We start from the raw sequence: 19,708 nt of genomic DNA on the forward strand, positions 1-19,708 counted from the left end.
AGCACGCGGCTGGCCCCTTGGTATGGTGGAAACCATGTCCCTCCTCCAGCATATTCAATCTTATCTCTATGCCTTGTCTGGTCGTAACGGACAGAACCATAACCCACTGTACGGGAACGAGAGCGAGAGCTGCAACGCAAGCAAGCGAAAATGAGCTCTCCTGGGAGCACCCGGTTTCCTGGAAAACCAGCGCCCGCAGGCCGCTTGTTTTGTACCGGCCCTCCCGTATATAACGCCGTCCCACACCCACTCTTCCAACCATCAACACAAACCACCATCAATTCAGTCAGACAGTTCAAGAAAATCAACTCTGTTAGAACACCAGCTCTGTTCTTTCAGTATCGCCACTTCGTAAGTCCAAAACCAAGAAGAAGGAGAAGAGATGGCTGGTCCGGCGAAGGCGTCGTGGATGGTGGCGATGAGCGTGGGCGCCGTGGAGGCCCTCAAGGACCAGGCCGGCCTCTGCCGCTGGAACTATGCTCTCAAGTCCATCCACCGGGCAGCCAAGGCCAAGGCCAGCGTCCGCGGCGGCGTCTCGCAGGGCGCCAAGCAGCTTCCGGCCTATGCTGCGGCGGTAGCGGAGAGGCGGCGAGCGGAGAAGGGCGAGGAGGGGCTGAGGACCGTCATGTATCTCAGCTGCTGGGGTCCAAATTAGTAGAAGCTGCTACTTGGTTGGTAGCAGTAATACTAGCTAGGTGTGTCTGTGTTTGGTACTATGGCGTTAAACCACGATGTAGAAACTTGCTACTTGCTGGCTTGCCTTGGAATCGCTCATTGTAAAAACCACGACGATGATGATGGCAATTTTTTATTACTTCAGTTCATATTACTTCCCTTGTCTGTTGCTTTTTTGTTATGTCGATGAGGAATATGTGTTCATGCTCTAATTTGATTTCAGCTTACAGCTATTCCGCTATCTCTGAACCTGGCCTTTTGGTCGTATGGGCGTATGGCATTACAACTTACGACTACTTCGTGTTTGTCGATTAGCTGAGCAATGAGTTCGTAGCATGTTTGCTGAATTTCTTCAGTCTGCGGCACACATGAAGGTGTCATCTGCAGGTGTTGAAGTGAGAAACATGGTAGATTCACATATCTGTACTAAAGGTGTCATCAATCAATCCATTTTGTTTCAGTTTTGTTCGTTGACCTGCCTCCAGTTGCTTGGTTCCTCCAAATTTAACAGTTACTAATCCTCACCATCTGCAGGTTTTCTGATCATAGTTAAAGAAAGGTAGGTCACACGTTTTTCTTTCCATATTTCTAGGGCCATGCAAGCAAAAGCAAAGTCTTTTTGTGTGTGTGTGTGTGAACCAGCTATGATGGTTTTTTTGCGCTGGTAAAAGAGTTTTATTCCATCTCGAGGATTACAATCAAGAGGCAAGAGATCCTCGTCACACGGTGGACCTTAGCCAAGTCATACAGTAGTAATGCTTTTTGTACGACTATACATGACCAATCAATCTGCTATCATATTCTGCACACGACTAATTTTCAAGAAAACAAAAACTCTATCTATCATAAGATGACGAATCTCAACAACTTAGATGTCCATAGGCAGATCTGGTTAAGCAGTCACGAGACATAGCGAAGAGTGCCACAGAAGAATCCGACTGGACTTTGATAGGAAGCTCACAGTGCTGGGTAGCCAGAGCCATACCCTGCATAATTGCATGTAACTCCACCTCCACATCATCGTTGAATTAAAAATGCAACGGTAAGCCGCAAATATAACGCTCTCATCATGCCTCCTCGGAATCATTCTTGCCGTTGCTGAACCATCAGACTGTAAGTAAGAGCCATCAACAGACAGGGCCGGGCCAAAAAAACCCGAGGTACAAAACGCAGGCCCGAGCCCGGCCCGGCCCGACCGTCGGGCCTAGCTTCTGGGCCCAAGCCCGGCCCGAGCCCGAAAAAGTCCTGCCCAGCCCGACGTAGGCGTAAACTTGGGTTTTCCTAGGCCCGAGCCCGACCCGTGGGCATGGTCGGGTCGGGTATCCCATGGCCAGGTATACCCGAGACCACCTTCCAGGATAGGATCCTCATCTTTAAGGGCAGTTTCGCACCCCAAATGCATCGCCAGATCGGCCGCTCCCTAGATGGGATGTTGCTTGACGCGCCCCCCTACTGCAGGGACAACACCCAAGGTAGCCAGACGATATGCACTACGCACGATGAAATGTCCGCTCCTTTCCGGAAACCAAGCTAGGAAGTCTTGGCCATTCCTCGGTAAGGTACGGATCTTAAGTATCTCATGAACGTCCATGTCCCAAAAGTGTTCTCCCAATATTTGCACATTCCAAGCACCGTGTTCATCCAGAAAATCAGCAACCCAATTGAGTTTGCAGTTACGCTTTGGTGTGACTGGCCGAAGGTTGACACCTCTCGGAATCCAAGCATCTCTCCAAGTTTTAATCAACGTACCATCTCCCACACGCCAAATGATGCCTTTCTTCACCAATTCATGATCATGGACAATCCCTTTCCATACTGCTGACGAACTAGCATAGAACATTGTATCCAACAGATTACCATGGGGTAATATTTAGCTCTGAGGAGTCTAGCACACAGGCTATCTGGACAGACCAACAAACGCCAAGCTTGCTTAGCCAGCAAAGCCTCGTTGAAGGTTCTCATATCGCGGAAACACATGCCTCCCATAGATTTGGTAACACCATCTTCTCCCAACTTAGCCACGCCATATTCCTCTTACCATTCTCCACCCCCCACCAGTATTGCCACATCATCCTTGTCAAATCAGCACAAACAGACACTTGCAGCCTGAAGACGCTCATAACATAGGTGGGGATGGCTTGCGCAACAGCTTTGATCAAGATTTCTTATTACCCACAGACACATACTGTTCACTCCAATCTATCAATCTTTTTCACAATCTCTCCTGAAGCGATTCAAATTTCCATTTATGCATTCTTCGTTCAGGTACCGGTAAGCCCAAGTATTTGGGCTCAAAAACTTGCTGTGATATTTTCAATATGCCTTTCACTTCATCCGCCACCGCCGCATTACAATTCTCACAGAACAGGATGGAACACTTTTCTGGGTTAATAAGTTGACCCGTCGCCGAAGTGTAAGTGTTAAACAAAACTTTGACAATGCTAGCTTGCTGGCCGAAGCCTCAAAGAGCAACATTGTATCATCCGTAAAAAGCAAGTGAGATATAACCGGTGCACCCTGGCAAATGCTAACACCCCTCAAGTCGCCGTCAATGACTGATTTGGAAATAAAAGCAGACAGGGCATCAGCAACAAATAGGAATAAAAACGGTGACAATGGATCACCATGTCAAAGCCCCGTGACGGGGAGAACACCTCGAGTAACTTCCCGTTGAACTTCACTGAACATGTGACAGATTTCACACACGCCATAATCCACGTGATCCAGTCCGTCGAGAAACCCCACTTGACTAGGTGAGCAAACTGACTCTGGAAATTCTGAAAGGACCCGTTATCCTGGAAAACCAACGTCCGTTGTCGCCTGTTTTCCTCTGTCACTCCCATGTAGTATAACCCCGTCCCACTTCCATCCTTCCTCCCGTCAACACAAACAAGCATCGATCGGCTTGCAGCTCAGTACCTTTACCACAACAAATCCACACTTGACTGCTAGTAATCTTCAAGCATCGCAGAGTTCAGGCAGACCAGTCAGCGGTATCGTCTCCTCCAACGCCCGCGAGAAGAACAGAGGTACAGAGAGGGATCATGGCGAGTGCGGCCAAGGCGTCGTGGATGGTGGCGATGAGCCTGGGCGCCGTGGAGGCGCTCAAGGACCAGGCCGACCTCTGTCGCTGGAACTATGCGCTCAGGTCCATCCACCAGGCCGCCAAGGCCAAGGCCAACGTCCGCGGCGGCGTCTCGGAGGGCGCCAAGCAGCTTCCGGCCTCTCCTGCGGCGGTGGCGGAGAAGGCCGAGGAAGGGCTGAGGACGGTCATGTATCTCAGCTGCTGGGGTCCCAATTAGTACTAGTTACCAAGAGGTGTTTTAGCCTCTGGTACAAACCTCTAGCAACAACGACGCCGTGTGACTTGGCTGGTTGATTCTCTGCCGATTGTAAATACGTATCACGATGATGACGACGAAACCTTGCCCCGCTTCGAGTTCACATTATCGTCCTTCAGAAAAAAAAAAGGTTTGCATTGCCTTTCAAACAAATCTGTTTGCTTCAGATTCTTTGGCAAGATTATTGCTCAAGTTGGTCACAAGCTTTGCATGTTGCTCTCTTCTGTTCAATGGGCAGAGCAAGATCAGGACACACAAAATTGATCTTGTCCATGAGTTTTCCGCCAGCTTGAACAGATGATAATCAATACTTATTTTTGTCGAATTAGTTTCGTAGGTTCAGTTTTATAACCATATGAATATGATAATCAATACTTTTTTTGGCGAATTAGTTTTGTATGTTCAGTTTATAAACATATGAATATGCATGTCTACTATTCGTGTAACCTCACATGCGCCGTCTTTGTTGTGTTGGTTCATCAAACATACACAAAAACGAAGCATGTGGCGCTGAAATTGGAAACCATATCCTGCTCCTCTGGTATCCCCCTGCCAGCTCTCATACTCGTACATGGTATCACCTGTCCCCTGTCCATAATTCCCCGTGCATTGCTGTCGGAGTACTTACTTATGTGAAACGTAAATATTATAATTAACAGTATAAACATGAAAATACATACATATGAGATCTATTATACTTATTAGTTTATTGTTGCAAAATAGTTTTGAAACATAAGTAGCATATAATGTGGGTTTAAAATTCCTTGGAGTTCACCACGTGCGTGTTTCTTCATTGAGAAAAAAATAGACATGAGTAGTCAAGATGACTCTCTCCCCATGCGTTGTTGCAGTAACTTAGTTAATAAATGCGCAAGTACTTACTAAATCTAATGGAAAGAAAATATAATTTTGAAAAATAATAAAATAAAGTGTCTAAATAAAATAAAAACCTTTGAATTACAACTAAAATGTCATTTCAAACAAAAATGTGAAGGATGACTAACATGAATATATGATGTGGCAGCGTTATATGCATATACTAATACAATAATAATAATAATTTGTAAGTTAAATGCATGACTGGCCTATGTGACATATTTGCATGGTTTAGTGGAAATCAAGACTTAAATGCATTACTTACTAGGACATTAAGGTGGACCCTTTCCATATCAAGAGAATCGGACCAACTTTTGAGGATGTAAGATTTGGCTACTCCACTCAAAAGGTGAATGCGTGCATAAAAAATGGTACAATTAACAATTCTTGGCTTTACATGTTGGCTACATTTTTATTTTTTGAATTTGCAAGGCCGTGCATTTTGGTACAATTTGGCTACATTTTTTTTAAATTTGCAAGGCCGTGCATTTTATTTTTTGAATATTTTAAGAAATATATATTTGCTCCATTAGTTGTCAAAGTATAAAACTACAATGCGTGAAATTTCTGATCTCCCAAGTGTCAAACATCTAGTTCTGCATCTTGACACATTTATAGTATGAAACTATCGATTTTAACCAGTTAAATTTTTTCTCAAAGCTCTCTTATTCAATTGTTTTATAATATAAACAACATTTCTTAATTTTTAACGCTACACAATTAATTGACATCTTCAGTTTAGAGTTGGAACACCATATTTTGATAGGGTCAAAAAATTCTCATGGAGCTCTCTCATTCAATTCTTCTAGTTCATGATGTTCGAGATTTTTATTTTCCATTCAATTGTGGTATTTTATTTTTGGATTTTCTCTTCAGCATGGAGGCAAGACAAACTCATGATAAGGAGGATGGATCTGCATTAGGCGCACCTCCCACACCTTATCAACCCTACCATGGGGAGAACACTTGAAAAGGGTCTCAAAACAGGTTAACCGGTGATCCAAGCCCCCCTCCCCCTGGTATTGACAATCGCAATTAGAGATGGGGGGAGCCAGATCGGGAGGGGGAGAGGGGAGGGAGGTCTCAAGAGGATAGAAAAGACAAGAGGGCAGTCACCACGAAGGTAAAGTTGTTCTTTCTGAAAAATGTGCTTCTTGATCAGACTAAGAGGGATGAGAATGAGGCGCAATACAATATTTTTTCCCCAATTTTCAATGAAGGACCAACTAGGTTATTGCCTTAAGGTTGTGGCATGAAAATAAAGGGAAAAAAGACAAGAAGTACTTCTCAGTATACACGAGTTCCTTCAGAATAATTAACTTTTTTGAGACATCAGAATAATTAACTACCCCCTCAGAAAGAAATGTAAAAATATTTAGATATGTGCTCTTATATTTCTTTATAGAGAGTCGGCAATATCACAATGAATACTATGCCAAAAAAATAAGTGTTCTCCGCAAACATCTTCTAAGATATTTGCTAAACACATATATAAGCATATTTAATAGTACTAAAAAAACATATATAAAGGTATTTTATACTACTAAACCAAATACATAACAATATTGTACACTTAAGTGACACTCAAATTAATTTGTATATGGATGCTATTTTTCATTTTCTCATATCTAGATGAAATTTTGCTGAAATGCTTTGAACAAATTTGATAACATATGCTTTATAATAAAATGAAACCAGTATACCAACAAAATAAATTGGATGGTACAATCGTTAAAATTTAAGTTACTACTTGTTGTTTATGTTATTAGGTAATATATTAGAAATTCTCTTGCTAAATATTATATTAGTATGCTAAATATATTATGAATATGATATGTGAATAAATAAAAATATTTAGTATAAATAGATAGCAATTTGTTTGGTTGGTCTTTTTAGTTTTCTAAGAAAACATAATGGTTAGCATGTTAATAAAAAATGTAATATATAATGTGGCATATTAGATATAATTCGGTAAAAAATGAAAAATGAGTTTATGTCATTTTTTATAATCATATATCATATACTTGTTGCTTATAAGTATATTTATATGAGCGGTGATGAATTGGAACACGCTTCCTCTATCTCCGGATCTGTTGCCGCCACCACTTTAACCTGTTTTGGCTAGTATAACTTAAGGGGGCTGCTACCAATCCACCGGTGGATATTTACTAAAAATCCATCACCTCCACAGCCGTTCGATCTCGTCCATAGCCGTCCGATCCGCTCCTGAATTAATTTCTGAAACGACGTTCGAGTTGCAGAAACAATCGCTTTGTTGTAAAAAATAAACTTTGGATCTGTTAATTCCTGAAACAACGGTCGAGTTTCAGAAACAATTTGCTTGTTGCAGGATTTTTTTCTTCGTTTTTGCGGGAGAATTTTTTGCAACAAGGGTCATGTTTCAAGAAATTTTGCAACAAAGCTCAAGTTGCAGAACCACTACCTAGGCGGCGGGGCGGCCGGCGGGGCGGCCGGCGAGCTCTTGGCGGCGGGGCAGCCGGCGAGCGGCGAGCTCTAGGCGACGGGGCGGCCGGCGGGGCGGCCGGCGAGCTCTTGGCGGCGGGGCGGGGCGGCCGGCGAGCTCTTGGCGGCGGGGCGGGGCGGCCGGCGAGCTCTAGGCGGCGAGGCGGCCGACGGCGGGGCGGCCGGCGAGCTCTTCCCGTGGAAGCCGTCGTCGCCATGCCTGGGTCCCTCGTTCTGCAACTACTTCCAAGTTGCAGAAACAATGGAGTTGTTTCAGGAAACGGGTCACGGCTCGTCCGTCCGGCCACGTGGCGAACAAAGGAGACGGTGGACGCGAAATCAGGATCCGCCGGTGGGACGACATCGTTTCCCATAACTTAAAGGCTACTCAACATGTCCAAAACCTTTACATTAATTAGTTAACTGGTATGAACGCCATGTAACTGTTTTAGTTATAATAATATAGTTCATATTATAGGTGCTTAAGTTTGATTTTTATTTATGAAATCACTTATATGACTCTGTAAGAGTTGAACTCTCTAAAAATTATAATATTTCAATACCTTTTAAAGAGTTAAATTCTTAAAATATGTTATAAGGAATTTAAACTATGCATTGTCGAGTGGCCATTTTTCTTATTTATAACACAAATAGTTTAAAAGTCTATTCTCATAATAAGAACTTGATTCTGCTAGCTTAATCTTATCACACATTATCTATCCATTTTTGATCTTATATTTGTCGACTTGTGCCAATCTACTCTTGCAATGTCGAGAACCATCACTTCCACGACGAATAAGCAAAACCTCATGACCTCGAAAGGTGTGTCATAAAGCAGCAAAATGACCTCTAGAAGCACATATCCTCTCGAAACACCATGGGAGCGGTGGAAGCGCTCAAAGACTAGGTGGGCTCTGCCATTTGAACTACGCGCTTATGTCCAATCATCGTGCATGCAAAGCCAAGGCCAATGGCCGAGCAAAGGGCTAGTCTTGCAGGGCAAGAAGCACCTTCCTGACTTTGCACCAGCAGTGGCGGAGAGCCAACGAGCATAAAAGGTCGAGGACGGTGATATACCGGAGTTGGTAGGGTCGCAATCAGCAACTACAACTTTGTATGAGTACTTGCTAGGGGAGTTTGTGTTTTCTGCAGCAACCATGCATTAAAACCTGCCTGACATCCTGTGGATCCCACATTGTAAAATATCACGATGATGACGATGATGAAAAATGATGTTACTTGAGCTTATATCACTCTCCTTGTCTATTTACTTTTTGATTAGCTTGATGAGGGTTGTGCATAGATGCTTTGCTTTGCTTTGGTTTCAGCTTACAATTCACATATTGTTCTGCTATTTCTCAAAGTGGAACACCCCCCCCCCCCCCCCCCCACCTCATGGTTGTATGAAGAAAAAGAGCTAACAACTTATAAGTACTCCATATTTGCCCATTTGTTGCGCGACAAGTTCATGGCGAATATGGTGGATTTCCTCAGTCTGTGGTCGCTCTTTTGTGTCAACAGGCAATTTATTTAATTTCAGTTTTGGTTAGTCCACATTAAGTACTTCAAACTAGTTCTGATCATCTGCCGGTTCTCTGATCAGATCAGAGTGATAGGAACCATTTTTTAATCCTCGTGATGGTGTAGGTATGCCACGTATTAGACGTTGACACGAAGCACGCGGCTGGCCCCTGGTATCGTGGAAACCATGTCCCTCCTCCAGCATAGGCATCACTCCTATCCCATCTTTATCTCTCTGCCTTGTCTGGTCGTAACGGACAAAACCATGGGTCAATGTACCTGTACGGGAACGAGAGCGAGAGCTGCGGCGCGAGCAAGCAAAATGCAAAAGGGAGCCCTCCCGGGAGCACCCGGTATCCTGGAAAACCAGCGCCCGCTGCCGGCAGTTTTGCTCCAGCTCTCCCCTATATAACGCCGTCCCACTCCCACTCTTCCTTCCATCAACACAAACAAGCTTCAATTCAGTGAGACAGCTCAAGAAAATCAACTCTCGCAAGTCCACTATAGTACTAGACACAGCGATCAGAAATCAAGTCTCGAGTCTTCACTCCAGCAACGCAAGACCAAAAACCAAGAAGGAGAAGAGATGGCTGCTCCGGTGAAGGCGTCGTGGATGGTGGCGATGAGCTTGGGCGCCGTGGAGGCGCTCAAGGACCAGGCCGGCCTCTGCCGCTGGAACTATGCTCTCAAGTCCATCCACCGGGCAGCCAAGGCCAGGGCCAACGTCTGTGGCGGCGCCTCACAGGGTGCCAAGCAGCTTCCGGCCTCTGCTGCGGCGGTGGCGGAGAAGCGGCGAGCGGAGAAGGGCGAGGAGGGGATGAGGACCGTCATGTACCTCAGCTGCTGGGGTCCAAATTAGCACTAGCTCTGATAGTCTGGTTACTAGTTAGGCAGAGGTGTTCATGTTTGCTGCAACAACCATGGTCTGAACTCTGAAACCGGCTGGCATCCCCGTGGAATATTTCATTGTAAAAAACCACGATGATGATGATGAAAATTTCCTTTTACTTCAGTTCATATTACTTTCTTTGTTTGTTTTTTTTTTCTATTATCTTGATCAAGAATGTGCATTGATGCTTTAATTTGGTTTCAGAGTAGAGCCATTCCTTATCTGTAATAGAGGAACCCGGCCATTTGGTCGTGTTGCAAAACCAAAAAAGAGACATACAAGTACTCCTGTCGATCTGTTGAGCGACGAGTCCGTAGCAAACATACTGAATTTGTTCAGTCTGCTGGACACCAAAAAAGAGACATACAAGTACTCCTGTCGATCTGTAGCAAACATACTGAATTTGTTGAGTGGAGATCAGGCCTGGTGGAGAACTGGAGATCGTCCAACACTGCAGCACGTGATCAGGCCTCGTGATTAACAAATAACAACGCCCTGATCCCTGCGCCCATTCGCTCAAGATAATTTAAATACTGCATGTCTGCGTATATATTTGCCTAGTGTCCTAGTCCTTTTAGATCAGTTGATCTTAGGCCCTGATTGATCTGACTACATTGTTGTCGATGAACTCATAAGAACTTGGTTCTTATTTGAGATAATCAAACTAGCAGAGAATATTATTTGTTATATTTCGCTACTTTTTTATTTCTTTTGTCGTGATATGACATAACTTAAGCGTTTATGAATTATTTATAAACGTCTTTAAATAATTTAAAGAATGTATGCTTAGATTTAAACTTTAATATTTTACATTTGTATATCTATAAATGCGTACATATTTATTTATTTTTCTAAGGGCCTATTTTTGAACTTCGCCCTAGGGCCCCGAAAAATATAGAGCCGGCCCTGGGGAGGAGTGATGTTTAAAGCAATGCGAAGCGAGCGCCAAACCAATTTAGCCATGGGACAATCTAGAAAGAGGTGTTGTATAGTTTCTTCCCTCGGACAAAAGCTGCATCTAAGAGTACCATTCCAATTTCGCTTGGCAAGATTATCCTTCGTAAGAATAATTTCTTTATGAACAAACCACATAAAGATCTTAATTCTAGGAGGGACTTTGATCTTCCAGATATGCATCGATTTAGGAATAGGTGACGAATCTATGAGATCAACATACATAGATTTGACCGTGAAAACTCCATTGGAGGTCAGCTTCCAAAGAACACGATCGGGTCTGCCCAAGAGGTTAACATCCATTAACCTTCGAACAAGATGCAACTGGTTAGTCCATCTACCACCCGCTAAGGAACGATGGAATTGAATATTTAGAGGTACCTCATGCAATATTGCAGCAACAGACGCTTGTCAGCGTAGAGCAATATGGTACAACCGCGGGTATTGAATGGCTAGAGGACTATTCCCTAGCCATGAATCTTCCCAAAATCTAGTCAATTCACCATTACCTAGAATAAACCTAGTTCTGTTGAAGAAAGAAGTTTTTACCCGCATCAACCCCTTCCAGAAGGGTGAATCAATAGGCCTAGCTGTGACCTGCGATAATGTTTTAGACTGTAAGTACTTATTTGTCAGAATCTGTACCCACATCCCTTCGGTTTCCCTAGATAATCTAAACAACCACTTGCTGAGTAGACATCTATTTTTGGTTTCTAAATTTTCAATTCTTAAACCTCCTTGATCTTTAGGCCGACAAATAATATCTCATTTAGTAAGCCTATATTTAGTCCGACCCTCATCACTTTGCCAGAAGAAACGGGACCGATAGAAATCCAATCTTTTCCTTACCCCTACAGGTACTTCAAAGTAAGATAGAAGGAACATAGGCATATTTGTTAACACTGAATTAACAAGAACCAGCCTTCCTCCGTAAGATAATAACTTGCTCTTCCAGCAACTTAATTTCTTTTCGAATCGGTCCTCAATACATTTTCATTCCTTATTTGATAATTTCCGATGATGAATGGGAATACCAAAATACGTAAAAGGAAGATTCCCAGTTGCACATCCAAACAGTTGATTGTAAGTGTCTTGTTGATTTTTGGCTTCACCAAAACAAAACAACTCACTCTTATTGAAATTAATTTTCAGCCCAGATAGCTGCTCAAATAAGCAAAGGATGAGTTTCAAATTTCTAGCCTTGTTTAAATCATGCTCCATAAAGAGAGTAGTATCATCGACATATTGTAGAATAGAGACCCCGCCATCTACCAGATGTGGAATAAGTCCCCCTACAAGATCCTTCTCGCTGGCCCTCTTAATCATAAGCGCCAACATATCAGCAACAATGTTAAATAAGATAGGTGACATTGGATCCCCTTGCGTGAGACCCTTGAGTGTCTGGAAGAAGTGGCCGATGTCATCATTGACCTTAACCCCGTCACTTCCTCTTTTAGTAAAGCAGTCAACATGCTTTCGCCAAAGCTCGCCGAACCCCTTCATACACAGTGTTTGTTGCAAGAAGGACCATTTAACTTTATCATATGCCTTCTCAAAATCCACTTTGAAGATAACCCCATCTAATTTCTTCGAGTGGATTTCATGTAAAGTCTCATGCAAGACAACTACTCCCTCCAGAATATTTCGGCCAGGCATGAAGGCAGTTTGCGAAGCGTGCACGACAGAATGTGCCATCCTAGTTAGCCTGTCTGTTCCCACCTTTGTGAAAAATTTAAAGCTAACGTTCAGCAAACAGATTGGACGAAACTGCTCAATACGAGTCGCCCCTTCTTTTTTTGGTAACAACGTTATGGCACCAAAATTCAAATGAAAGAGTTGTAAGCGACCAGCAAACAGATCATCAAACATTGCCATAAGATCTTCCTTAATAATATGCCAACACTTTTTGTAAAACTCCGCTGGGAACCCATCTGGCCTAGCGGCTTTACCGCTCTTCATCCCCCAATCGCCTCAAGCACCTCTTTCTCAGTGAAAGGAGCGGATAGCAACTCGTTGTCAGCCTGTCCAACTTGAGGAATATCTGCCACCTGCTGCTCATCCATTGATACAAAACTATGATCGGGAGCACCGAACAAACGTTTATAATAATTGGAGATATATAATTTTAGGTTCTCATGACCTACAATTGTACCCTCATCCTGCTCAAGCTGCAAGATCTTTTTTTCCTATGTTTGCCATTTGCAATCAATTAAAAAAATTGGTATTATTATCTCCTTGAACCATAGCCCGTACTTTTGCTCTAGTTGCCCATTTCAATTTCTCCTCTCTAAGGAGCACACGAAGCCTCTGCTCAGCCTCGTTCTTGAGCTCTCTCTCATTCACATCCAACAAGATGGTCTCCGTTTTTCGATCAAGCTCGTCTATAAGTTTGATGAGCCTGTCCTGCTCATCCTTATAGGATCCTGCTACATTCTTAGACCAACCACGAAGGTACTATCAAAGATGACAAATCTTATTTTGCCAACGATCCACACTGGACTTCCCTCCCAAGTTCTTTTTTCATTCCTTGGCAACCATATCCATGAAATCCTCCCTTGAGAACCAACTAGACTCAAAGGAGAACCCATCTTTATTACCTAAATGCTTTGCACTGCCAGAGTCTAGTAAAAGTGGCGTGTGATCTGAGATTGCTCTTTGAAGTGCACACACCGTCACTAAAGAAAACTTATGTTCCCATTTAGTACTTGTGAGAACCCTATTCAACTTTTCAAAAGTTTGATTTCGTAGGGAATTTGCCCATGTGAACTTCCTACCCGAGAGTTCTATCTCCCGAAGGTCTAGGCTCTCAATAATAGTATTGAACATAAATGGCCATCTACCATCAAAATTGTCATTATTCTTCTCATCAGCCCTCCTGATAATATTAAAATCACCCTCTATTAAGAGCGGTAATTTCTCGCCGCAAATCCTTACTAGATCAGCGAGAAATTCAGATTTTAATTCCGGTTGAGCAGCCCCATATACAGCTACCAGAGCCCATTGGAAACCATCCCCTTTGGATGTAATCCTGAACTTAATTGCATAGTCTCCTAACACCACTTCTCTAACATGAAGTGTGTCACACCGGACTCCAAGTAAGATCCCCCCGGATATTCCTCTTGGAGGGAGACAGTGCCAATCAAAATCGATACCCGCTGATAGAGCACTTAGGAACTGAGAAGTGAAATTGTCCCTTCCTATCTCCATAATTGCAATAAAATCAAGCTGATGCTCTATGGTTGCTTCAGCCAGAAATCTAGTCTAAGCCAAGTCACGTAGACCTCTGCTATTCCAGAAGATGCCCCTCATCGTTCATCATGAAATTTTTTAACAGTTCTAAACCGAGCACTCCTCCGGACCGCCGAAACCGGATACACTTTCTGTTTCCAGGACCGTTTAGGTTTTTCGCCAAGTCCCTAGTCCATATAACCAGGTAAATATGATTTGGCATGATCAAAAGTTTCAGTGCTAGTACTCGTATCTAGACAAACATCCTCTCCTATGTCCGACTCCTCCAAGGGCATCAAGTTATCACATAATGAATTAAGACCCTCCAAATCATTAATCTCAGAATCTTTCATGGGTTTTACCGCAGCCAAATTCCGAATAATATCAAGGGCCCTATCTACCTCTAAATCTAGTAGATCATTAATGAATTTCGAAACTTGAGCATGCGAATTACCTAAAGATACTCCAACTGAAGCAGCATTCTCAATAATTTGTTGTGGAGAAAAATGAAGAATGGAATTTTCTTTATTAAACGACATACCTGTCGAAAGTTCCGCATCCTTCATCTTTGCAGCGCACATAGCCCGCCCCAATTGCATATCATCCACATCTGGCTGGTCCTGAATCCGCTGGCTGGATCTCCTCCCTGATGTCAGCGGATGTGGTATACCACCAAATGTTATGACCTCCTCAACTGAATGTGTATTTACTCCCTGGCTGCCACCCTCCTGAGCGGGAGCCTCTACTGGAGAAAGGACATCAACGTCCACCACCACATCAGCCGGCAAGCAATGAGGTGATCCCACACTTGGCCTATCCTGCGGCTGCAAAACAGACTCTCCCTTAACCTTAGCCAGGTATTGGTCCAAAGAGACCGCCGGCAACCCAACCACCGGCGAAGAAGGCTGCAACGCCGCACAAGAAGTTTGCTTCCGTGGAATAGACAAATGAACCTATCCTCCCAGCTCGGCCTCCGTCGCCCTAGCAGCCAACCTGGCTGGGGCCGAAGCCGGCTCCACCAAGCCAAAACGCAACTGTGTCACCAGTGCCGAGATAACAGCCCCCCTCCAGTCGATATCCTAGGATTCTTCGGCAAAGCAGAAAGATTGGACATCATAACCTTCTTGTCAGATTCTTTAGCACGGGACTCATCATCCCCATCAAACATATCTGCATCTTGATCTTTGACCTCCTCATCAAACATAGGTGGACTCTCAATCTCTATGCGAAGGGTATACCTCATACCGGCATAGGCCCAAACAACTTCATCCGGTACGAGTCCAATATCGATCACACTGACCAGCATCCGTGCAACACCTTTGGCTCGAGAGAACACCATGTCAACCTTCTCAGTCTTTCCTATCAAAGACCCAAGGCTCCAATCAACATGAAAATCATTAACAGCCTTAGACGGGGCTCCCGAAAATCGCACCCAAATCTGATGAAGAGGAACCCCCTGAGGCTCCTCACTCTTCTAGGAATCAAACTCTAAGATGCAGCTCGTGCTAGGCACTCTACACATTCCAAATTTCAGCAACCGTGCTAAATCTTCCTTTCAAGGGAAAACCACCTTGAACACATTATCAGCAACCGCAATAGGATCCCAACGAAAAGATGCAGAAACCAGTTCTCTCAGTTGCTGCACCACCTGGTCCGCAGTCATAGTTCCGCTTGCGACAGTAACCATACCAGGCAGGGCCACATCCGGTGCATGTACCATAGTCGTCACAGATGGGGACTCAAAAAACATAAGCTCCTGACAACAAGCCCCATAAATAGTTACCGTAGGCATTTGTCCAACTATGAGAGGACACTGAAGTGAACCGTGTACGGGTTTGAGACAAAACTCACATAGTTCCGCCGTATACTCAGACACGAAGTGGCCATTCTCACCACATCGGTAACATGTCATCTTTTCCTTCTTGCGCGCCCACTTAGATGGTCTATCACCGCCATCCAACTTGACATTGGCATTGCCCTTGACCAGCGCCAGATCAGCCAACTCCTTAGTACCACCATTAGCCGGCAACTGCTCAATAGGAGGAACCATGGACTGCCCTTGAGCCTGCCCAGCAATCAAATCCTGCGGCACAAGGTCCTCCGATGGTGGCAGTGGAGGTCTGGGCTTCCTGCCACCACCACGACCACCCCAATTCTGCCTATATCCTCCTCTCTTGGGATGCGATGGACCTGCAACACCTGGCACAAAATTCCCTGGAGGTCCCTGTCACGCATACCCCCGACCGCCACCAGATGAAGATGAACCACGATGTTGCCCTTGACCATATGCGTTGACACCATCGTCTCCCCAACGACCTCGCGGCTGCATGCGATTAGCATCACCTCCTACCGACCCAACAGCAACTTGCAGATAAACCAACGGCCTCGCCACCTGTGCTGGAGGCCGATTCCCCTGGCCAGACGCCTTCCCCGGCTGCATAGGCTTGGAATTGGCCTGCGGTTGGCCCGCGTTCGGCTTAGCTGCAGGCGCCTTGGCCAGCGGTGCCCCAGCCGGAGGACCCCCCTTCCCCGACATGATCCTTGTCGCAAGACAAGGGATACGAGCTGCTTGTCCAAAACCCAGCCGCGGAAAGCCCCTGCGCACGATAACACTAGGTGTCGGTGCCAGGGATTCGACCTGTTGTATACCCCGACAACTCGTATCAAGCAGAGCCGGACTAGGATTATCTAACTGGGCCAAATACCCAGCTCGATCCGATACCAGCTGAGACTGCACCACCGGCCCATTAGCATCGAGAGCGGCTTTCAAAAAACTGACTCTTGAATCCTTGGTCGACGGCACAAATACCGCCAAGCCAGACGGACGAACTGTCGACCCTGAAGAACGAACAGCGGAACGATCCTTCTTGGCCTCCCAATTCCTCGTCACCCAACAATCAGGTTTGAAGAAATCTGATAACGAAAGTGAAGGCAAGTTTACCTTTGGGATCGGCCCAACCCAAGGCTTCCTTGGTGTCACCTGCCTCTTCTTCCTCTCAAGAACAGGATCTCGCCTAAGCTTGCGCTCCTGTGTATTATCTAACGATGGTACCGAGCTGGCCGGAGAAGGAACGTGTGGTGTCATCACCTGCACCTTCTCCGAACGATAGTCATGAACATACCTGACATTCTCCTGCGGCGACAACCGTTCATCACCGTCTTCACCCGTCAACGCGTTCGCCCAAAACCTTCCTCCGCCCAAAGCTGGTTTCAACGCCGGCGAGGAAGGTCGATCCTCCTCCGATGAAACCTCGAAAACCCGATGATCATCCTCGGTTGTATGTTCCCGCGGAACAAAAGATACACAGCGAACAGAGTACCCATCGACTAGCATACGAGTTCCAGCCGAGATCTGATCCCCTTCCTCGAGATACCTACCGGCGAGAATACCATTCTCCTCATCCCGGAGGGTTAACCATCCTGAATTTGGATGAAAAACAATCATACCGTCAAGCTGTATCGAAACACTAACCTCAGAATACTCCACTTTTCAAACGATCCGCGATGGGATCTGGTCTGACGGCGGGAGTTGGATCTGCTCTCTCACCGCCGTCAGCCGAACACGAGAAATGACCCTCTGAGCCGCCGACGATCAAAGGAACTCTGTCCCCTCCAGGGTCGCCCGGGTCGTCCGGGTCGCCAAGGTCCATCCTGCAGTTTGCTACCAGTTTATCCCGGTGCAGCTGGATGAAACTTAAAAGTGACACACACACATGAGAAATTATCGTATCTGCCATGAAGATGTCATCAAGCAATCCATCTAGTTTTGGTTTTTGAGCACAGAAAAGATTGGTGTAGTCTCCAGTTGCTTCGTTCCTCCACATTAAACAGTTATCTGATCCTGGCCATCTGCAGGTTTTCTGACCAGAGTTGTAGAAATATCTAGAAAGATCAGTCACACGTTTACTTTCTACTCTCACTTCACAAATATAAGATATTCTAACTTTTGTGAAACGGGTGTATATATATACATTATAATGAGTTTGTGATTTATTTTAGTTCGTATTAGTCTATATCATCGAAAAAGGGTTTTCCCGTTTTGTATATAAAGCAACCAACCGATACAACCAACGATAGATGCTAGAGCAGACAACACAATTATACTTACAAGAAAGACAAAAGAAAAATAAGAAAAAAGAAAGCAAGCAACACCATATCAACGAAAATTGTAGTGTCCCGCAACTGTTGCGTCAACCGAATAATTCCACCACACTTCAGCGTCATCGGATTGTCGCGTGCGAAGCAACACTTTCAAGAAGGACTGCGACCAGTGGCGGAGACAGCACCCGGCGAGCCGGGGCTGCTGCCCGGGCTCCCATGAGGCATGTGAATGGAGCTCTAGTAGTGAAACATGGTTTACTTCATAGTTTTTTGGGCAAAATCTAATTAACTTGGCATCATGTATATCTTGCCCAGGCTATAAATTTGAGCTGGCTCCGCCACTGACTGCGACGACAACAACACTGCTGCCCGAACAAGTCCTAGGATTTTCCCCGGCACACGGAAGGTAGCAGGGGAGAGGTACATCCGACGCCCTTCAGGAAGGGAGGGGGCGCTCGCAGGCGTCACCGCATCGGTGTCGGCCAGATCCGACATAGATTTCTCCCGACCACTCACACCCACCTCCCGGGACCAATCCTTAGCTCCACCATGCCAACCACCCACCGACATGCGCCACCACAGTCACGCGGACACCATTGCCATCTCCCCACAACAAATGTAGCAAGGCCGGCTGGACTGAGACACAACCGCCATAGGCAGGTACCAGCAGTACCACAGCCGTGTGGGAGGGGACGACCTCCATCGACACACGCGGTAGCAATCCGGACGCAGGCGCAGGGGCATGCTAGACCCCTTGTCCAGCCGGGCGCAGATCGGGCCCGTTAAGCCCCCGTCGCTACGCTGCAGCAGACGCAACACAGGAGCCGCCAACCTCATTGCCCGCATCGTGCCAGACCAGCCGGAGACGACCCGCTGAAGACCGAACCGGCCCACCCTGCCAGATCACCAATCAGCATACCGCCTTGCCGCCAAGGGTAGCACCACCACCGCACCAGCCGTCGGCCCCTGCCGCCAGGGCGTCGGACCTTCGCCCGCCGATCAGCAGCCCCCGTCGAACTCGCGGCCCGCGCCTCCCACCTGGCCAGATCCAGCCTCCGCTGGATCCAGCCCCGACCACGCCCCACCTGTGCGCATCCACCGCACCGCGAGCCTGCGCTCATGCCGTCGTCGTCGCCGCCGCACGCCCTCGGGAGCACGCCGCCGCCGCACGCGCCAGCTGCCGCACCGTCGACCCCACGCGAGCACGATGCCTCCGCGCGACCAGACAGTCCCGCGCCAGCCAGGGGCGGACCCACGTTGATGTGAGTGGGGGCCACGCCCCCACTCAAGTTTTGAAAACCCGGTAGAATTTGATTGTATATTTAGAAAATATATACTAGAACTCTCTAAATTTATACAAAATGTGTTAAAATTTGCCCCCACTCAATAAAGTTTCTAGGTCCGCCCCTGGCGCCAGCCCCAAGATCCGAGCGAAGGGGAGGAAGCCCGCCGCTGCCGACGACACCAGGGCTTCGCCCGGCGACACGTGCCGATGGCGACGGGGAAGGGGGCCGAAGGAAGGGTGGAGGAAGCCGACGGTTAGTGTTCGTCCTCTCGGTCGCCCGCGGGCCCGCGGGGGCGATGCGAGACGAGATGATGTGAGAGTACCTTACTCTATATTACAATGGAGAGAGGAGTTTCCTAGATTTGCGCAAGTAAA

At 46.1% G+C, this 19,708-nt stretch overlaps 3 protein-coding genes across 3 annotated transcripts; all 3 read left to right on the forward strand.

Annotated features, from left to right (window-relative positions):
• Positions 1-246: 246 nt before the first annotated feature.
• Positions 247-824, forward strand: LOC123431131. The gene has a single exon (XM_045114966.1). The coding sequence runs from the start codon at positions 383-385 to the stop codon at positions 653-655; it is 273 nt and encodes a 90-aa protein (XP_044970901.1). The 5' UTR covers positions 247-382; the 3' UTR covers positions 656-824.
• Positions 825-3,528: 2,704 nt separating this feature from the next.
• On the forward strand, positions 3,529-4,119 carry LOC123431132. Its single transcript, XM_045114967.1, has one exon. The coding sequence runs from the start codon at positions 3,720-3,722 to the stop codon at positions 3,975-3,977; it is 258 nt and encodes an 85-aa protein (XP_044970902.1). The 5' UTR covers positions 3,529-3,719; the 3' UTR covers positions 3,978-4,119.
• Positions 4,120-9,301: 5,182 nt separating this feature from the next.
• Positions 9,302-9,891, forward strand: LOC123431133. The gene has a single exon (XM_045114968.1). It carries the CDS (start codon positions 9,463-9,465, stop codon positions 9,733-9,735), a length of 273 nt encoding a protein of 90 aa, XP_044970903.1. The 5' UTR covers positions 9,302-9,462; the 3' UTR covers positions 9,736-9,891.
• The last annotated feature ends 9,817 nt before the right edge of the window (positions 9,892-19,708 follow it).

Source organism: Hordeum vulgare, chromosome 2H, assembly GCF_904849725.1.
Source record: "Hordeum vulgare subsp. vulgare chromosome 2H, MorexV3_pseudomolecules_assembly, whole genome shotgun sequence".
In the NCBI taxonomy this organism is placed as follows: domain Eukaryota; kingdom Viridiplantae; phylum Streptophyta; class Magnoliopsida; order Poales; family Poaceae; genus Hordeum; species Hordeum vulgare.

Excerpts from the sequence above, each read along its gene's own strand:
- LOC123431131 (XM_045114966.1), top strand. The coding sequence starts at position 383 with ATGGCTGGTCCGGCGAAGGCGTCGTGGATGGTGGCGATGAGCGTGGGC.
- LOC123431132 (XM_045114967.1), top strand. The coding sequence starts at position 3,720 with ATGGCGAGTGCGGCCAAGGCGTCGTGGATGGTGGCGATGAGCCTGGGC.
- LOC123431133 (XM_045114968.1), top strand. The coding sequence starts at position 9,463 with ATGGCTGCTCCGGTGAAGGCGTCGTGGATGGTGGCGATGAGCTTGGGC.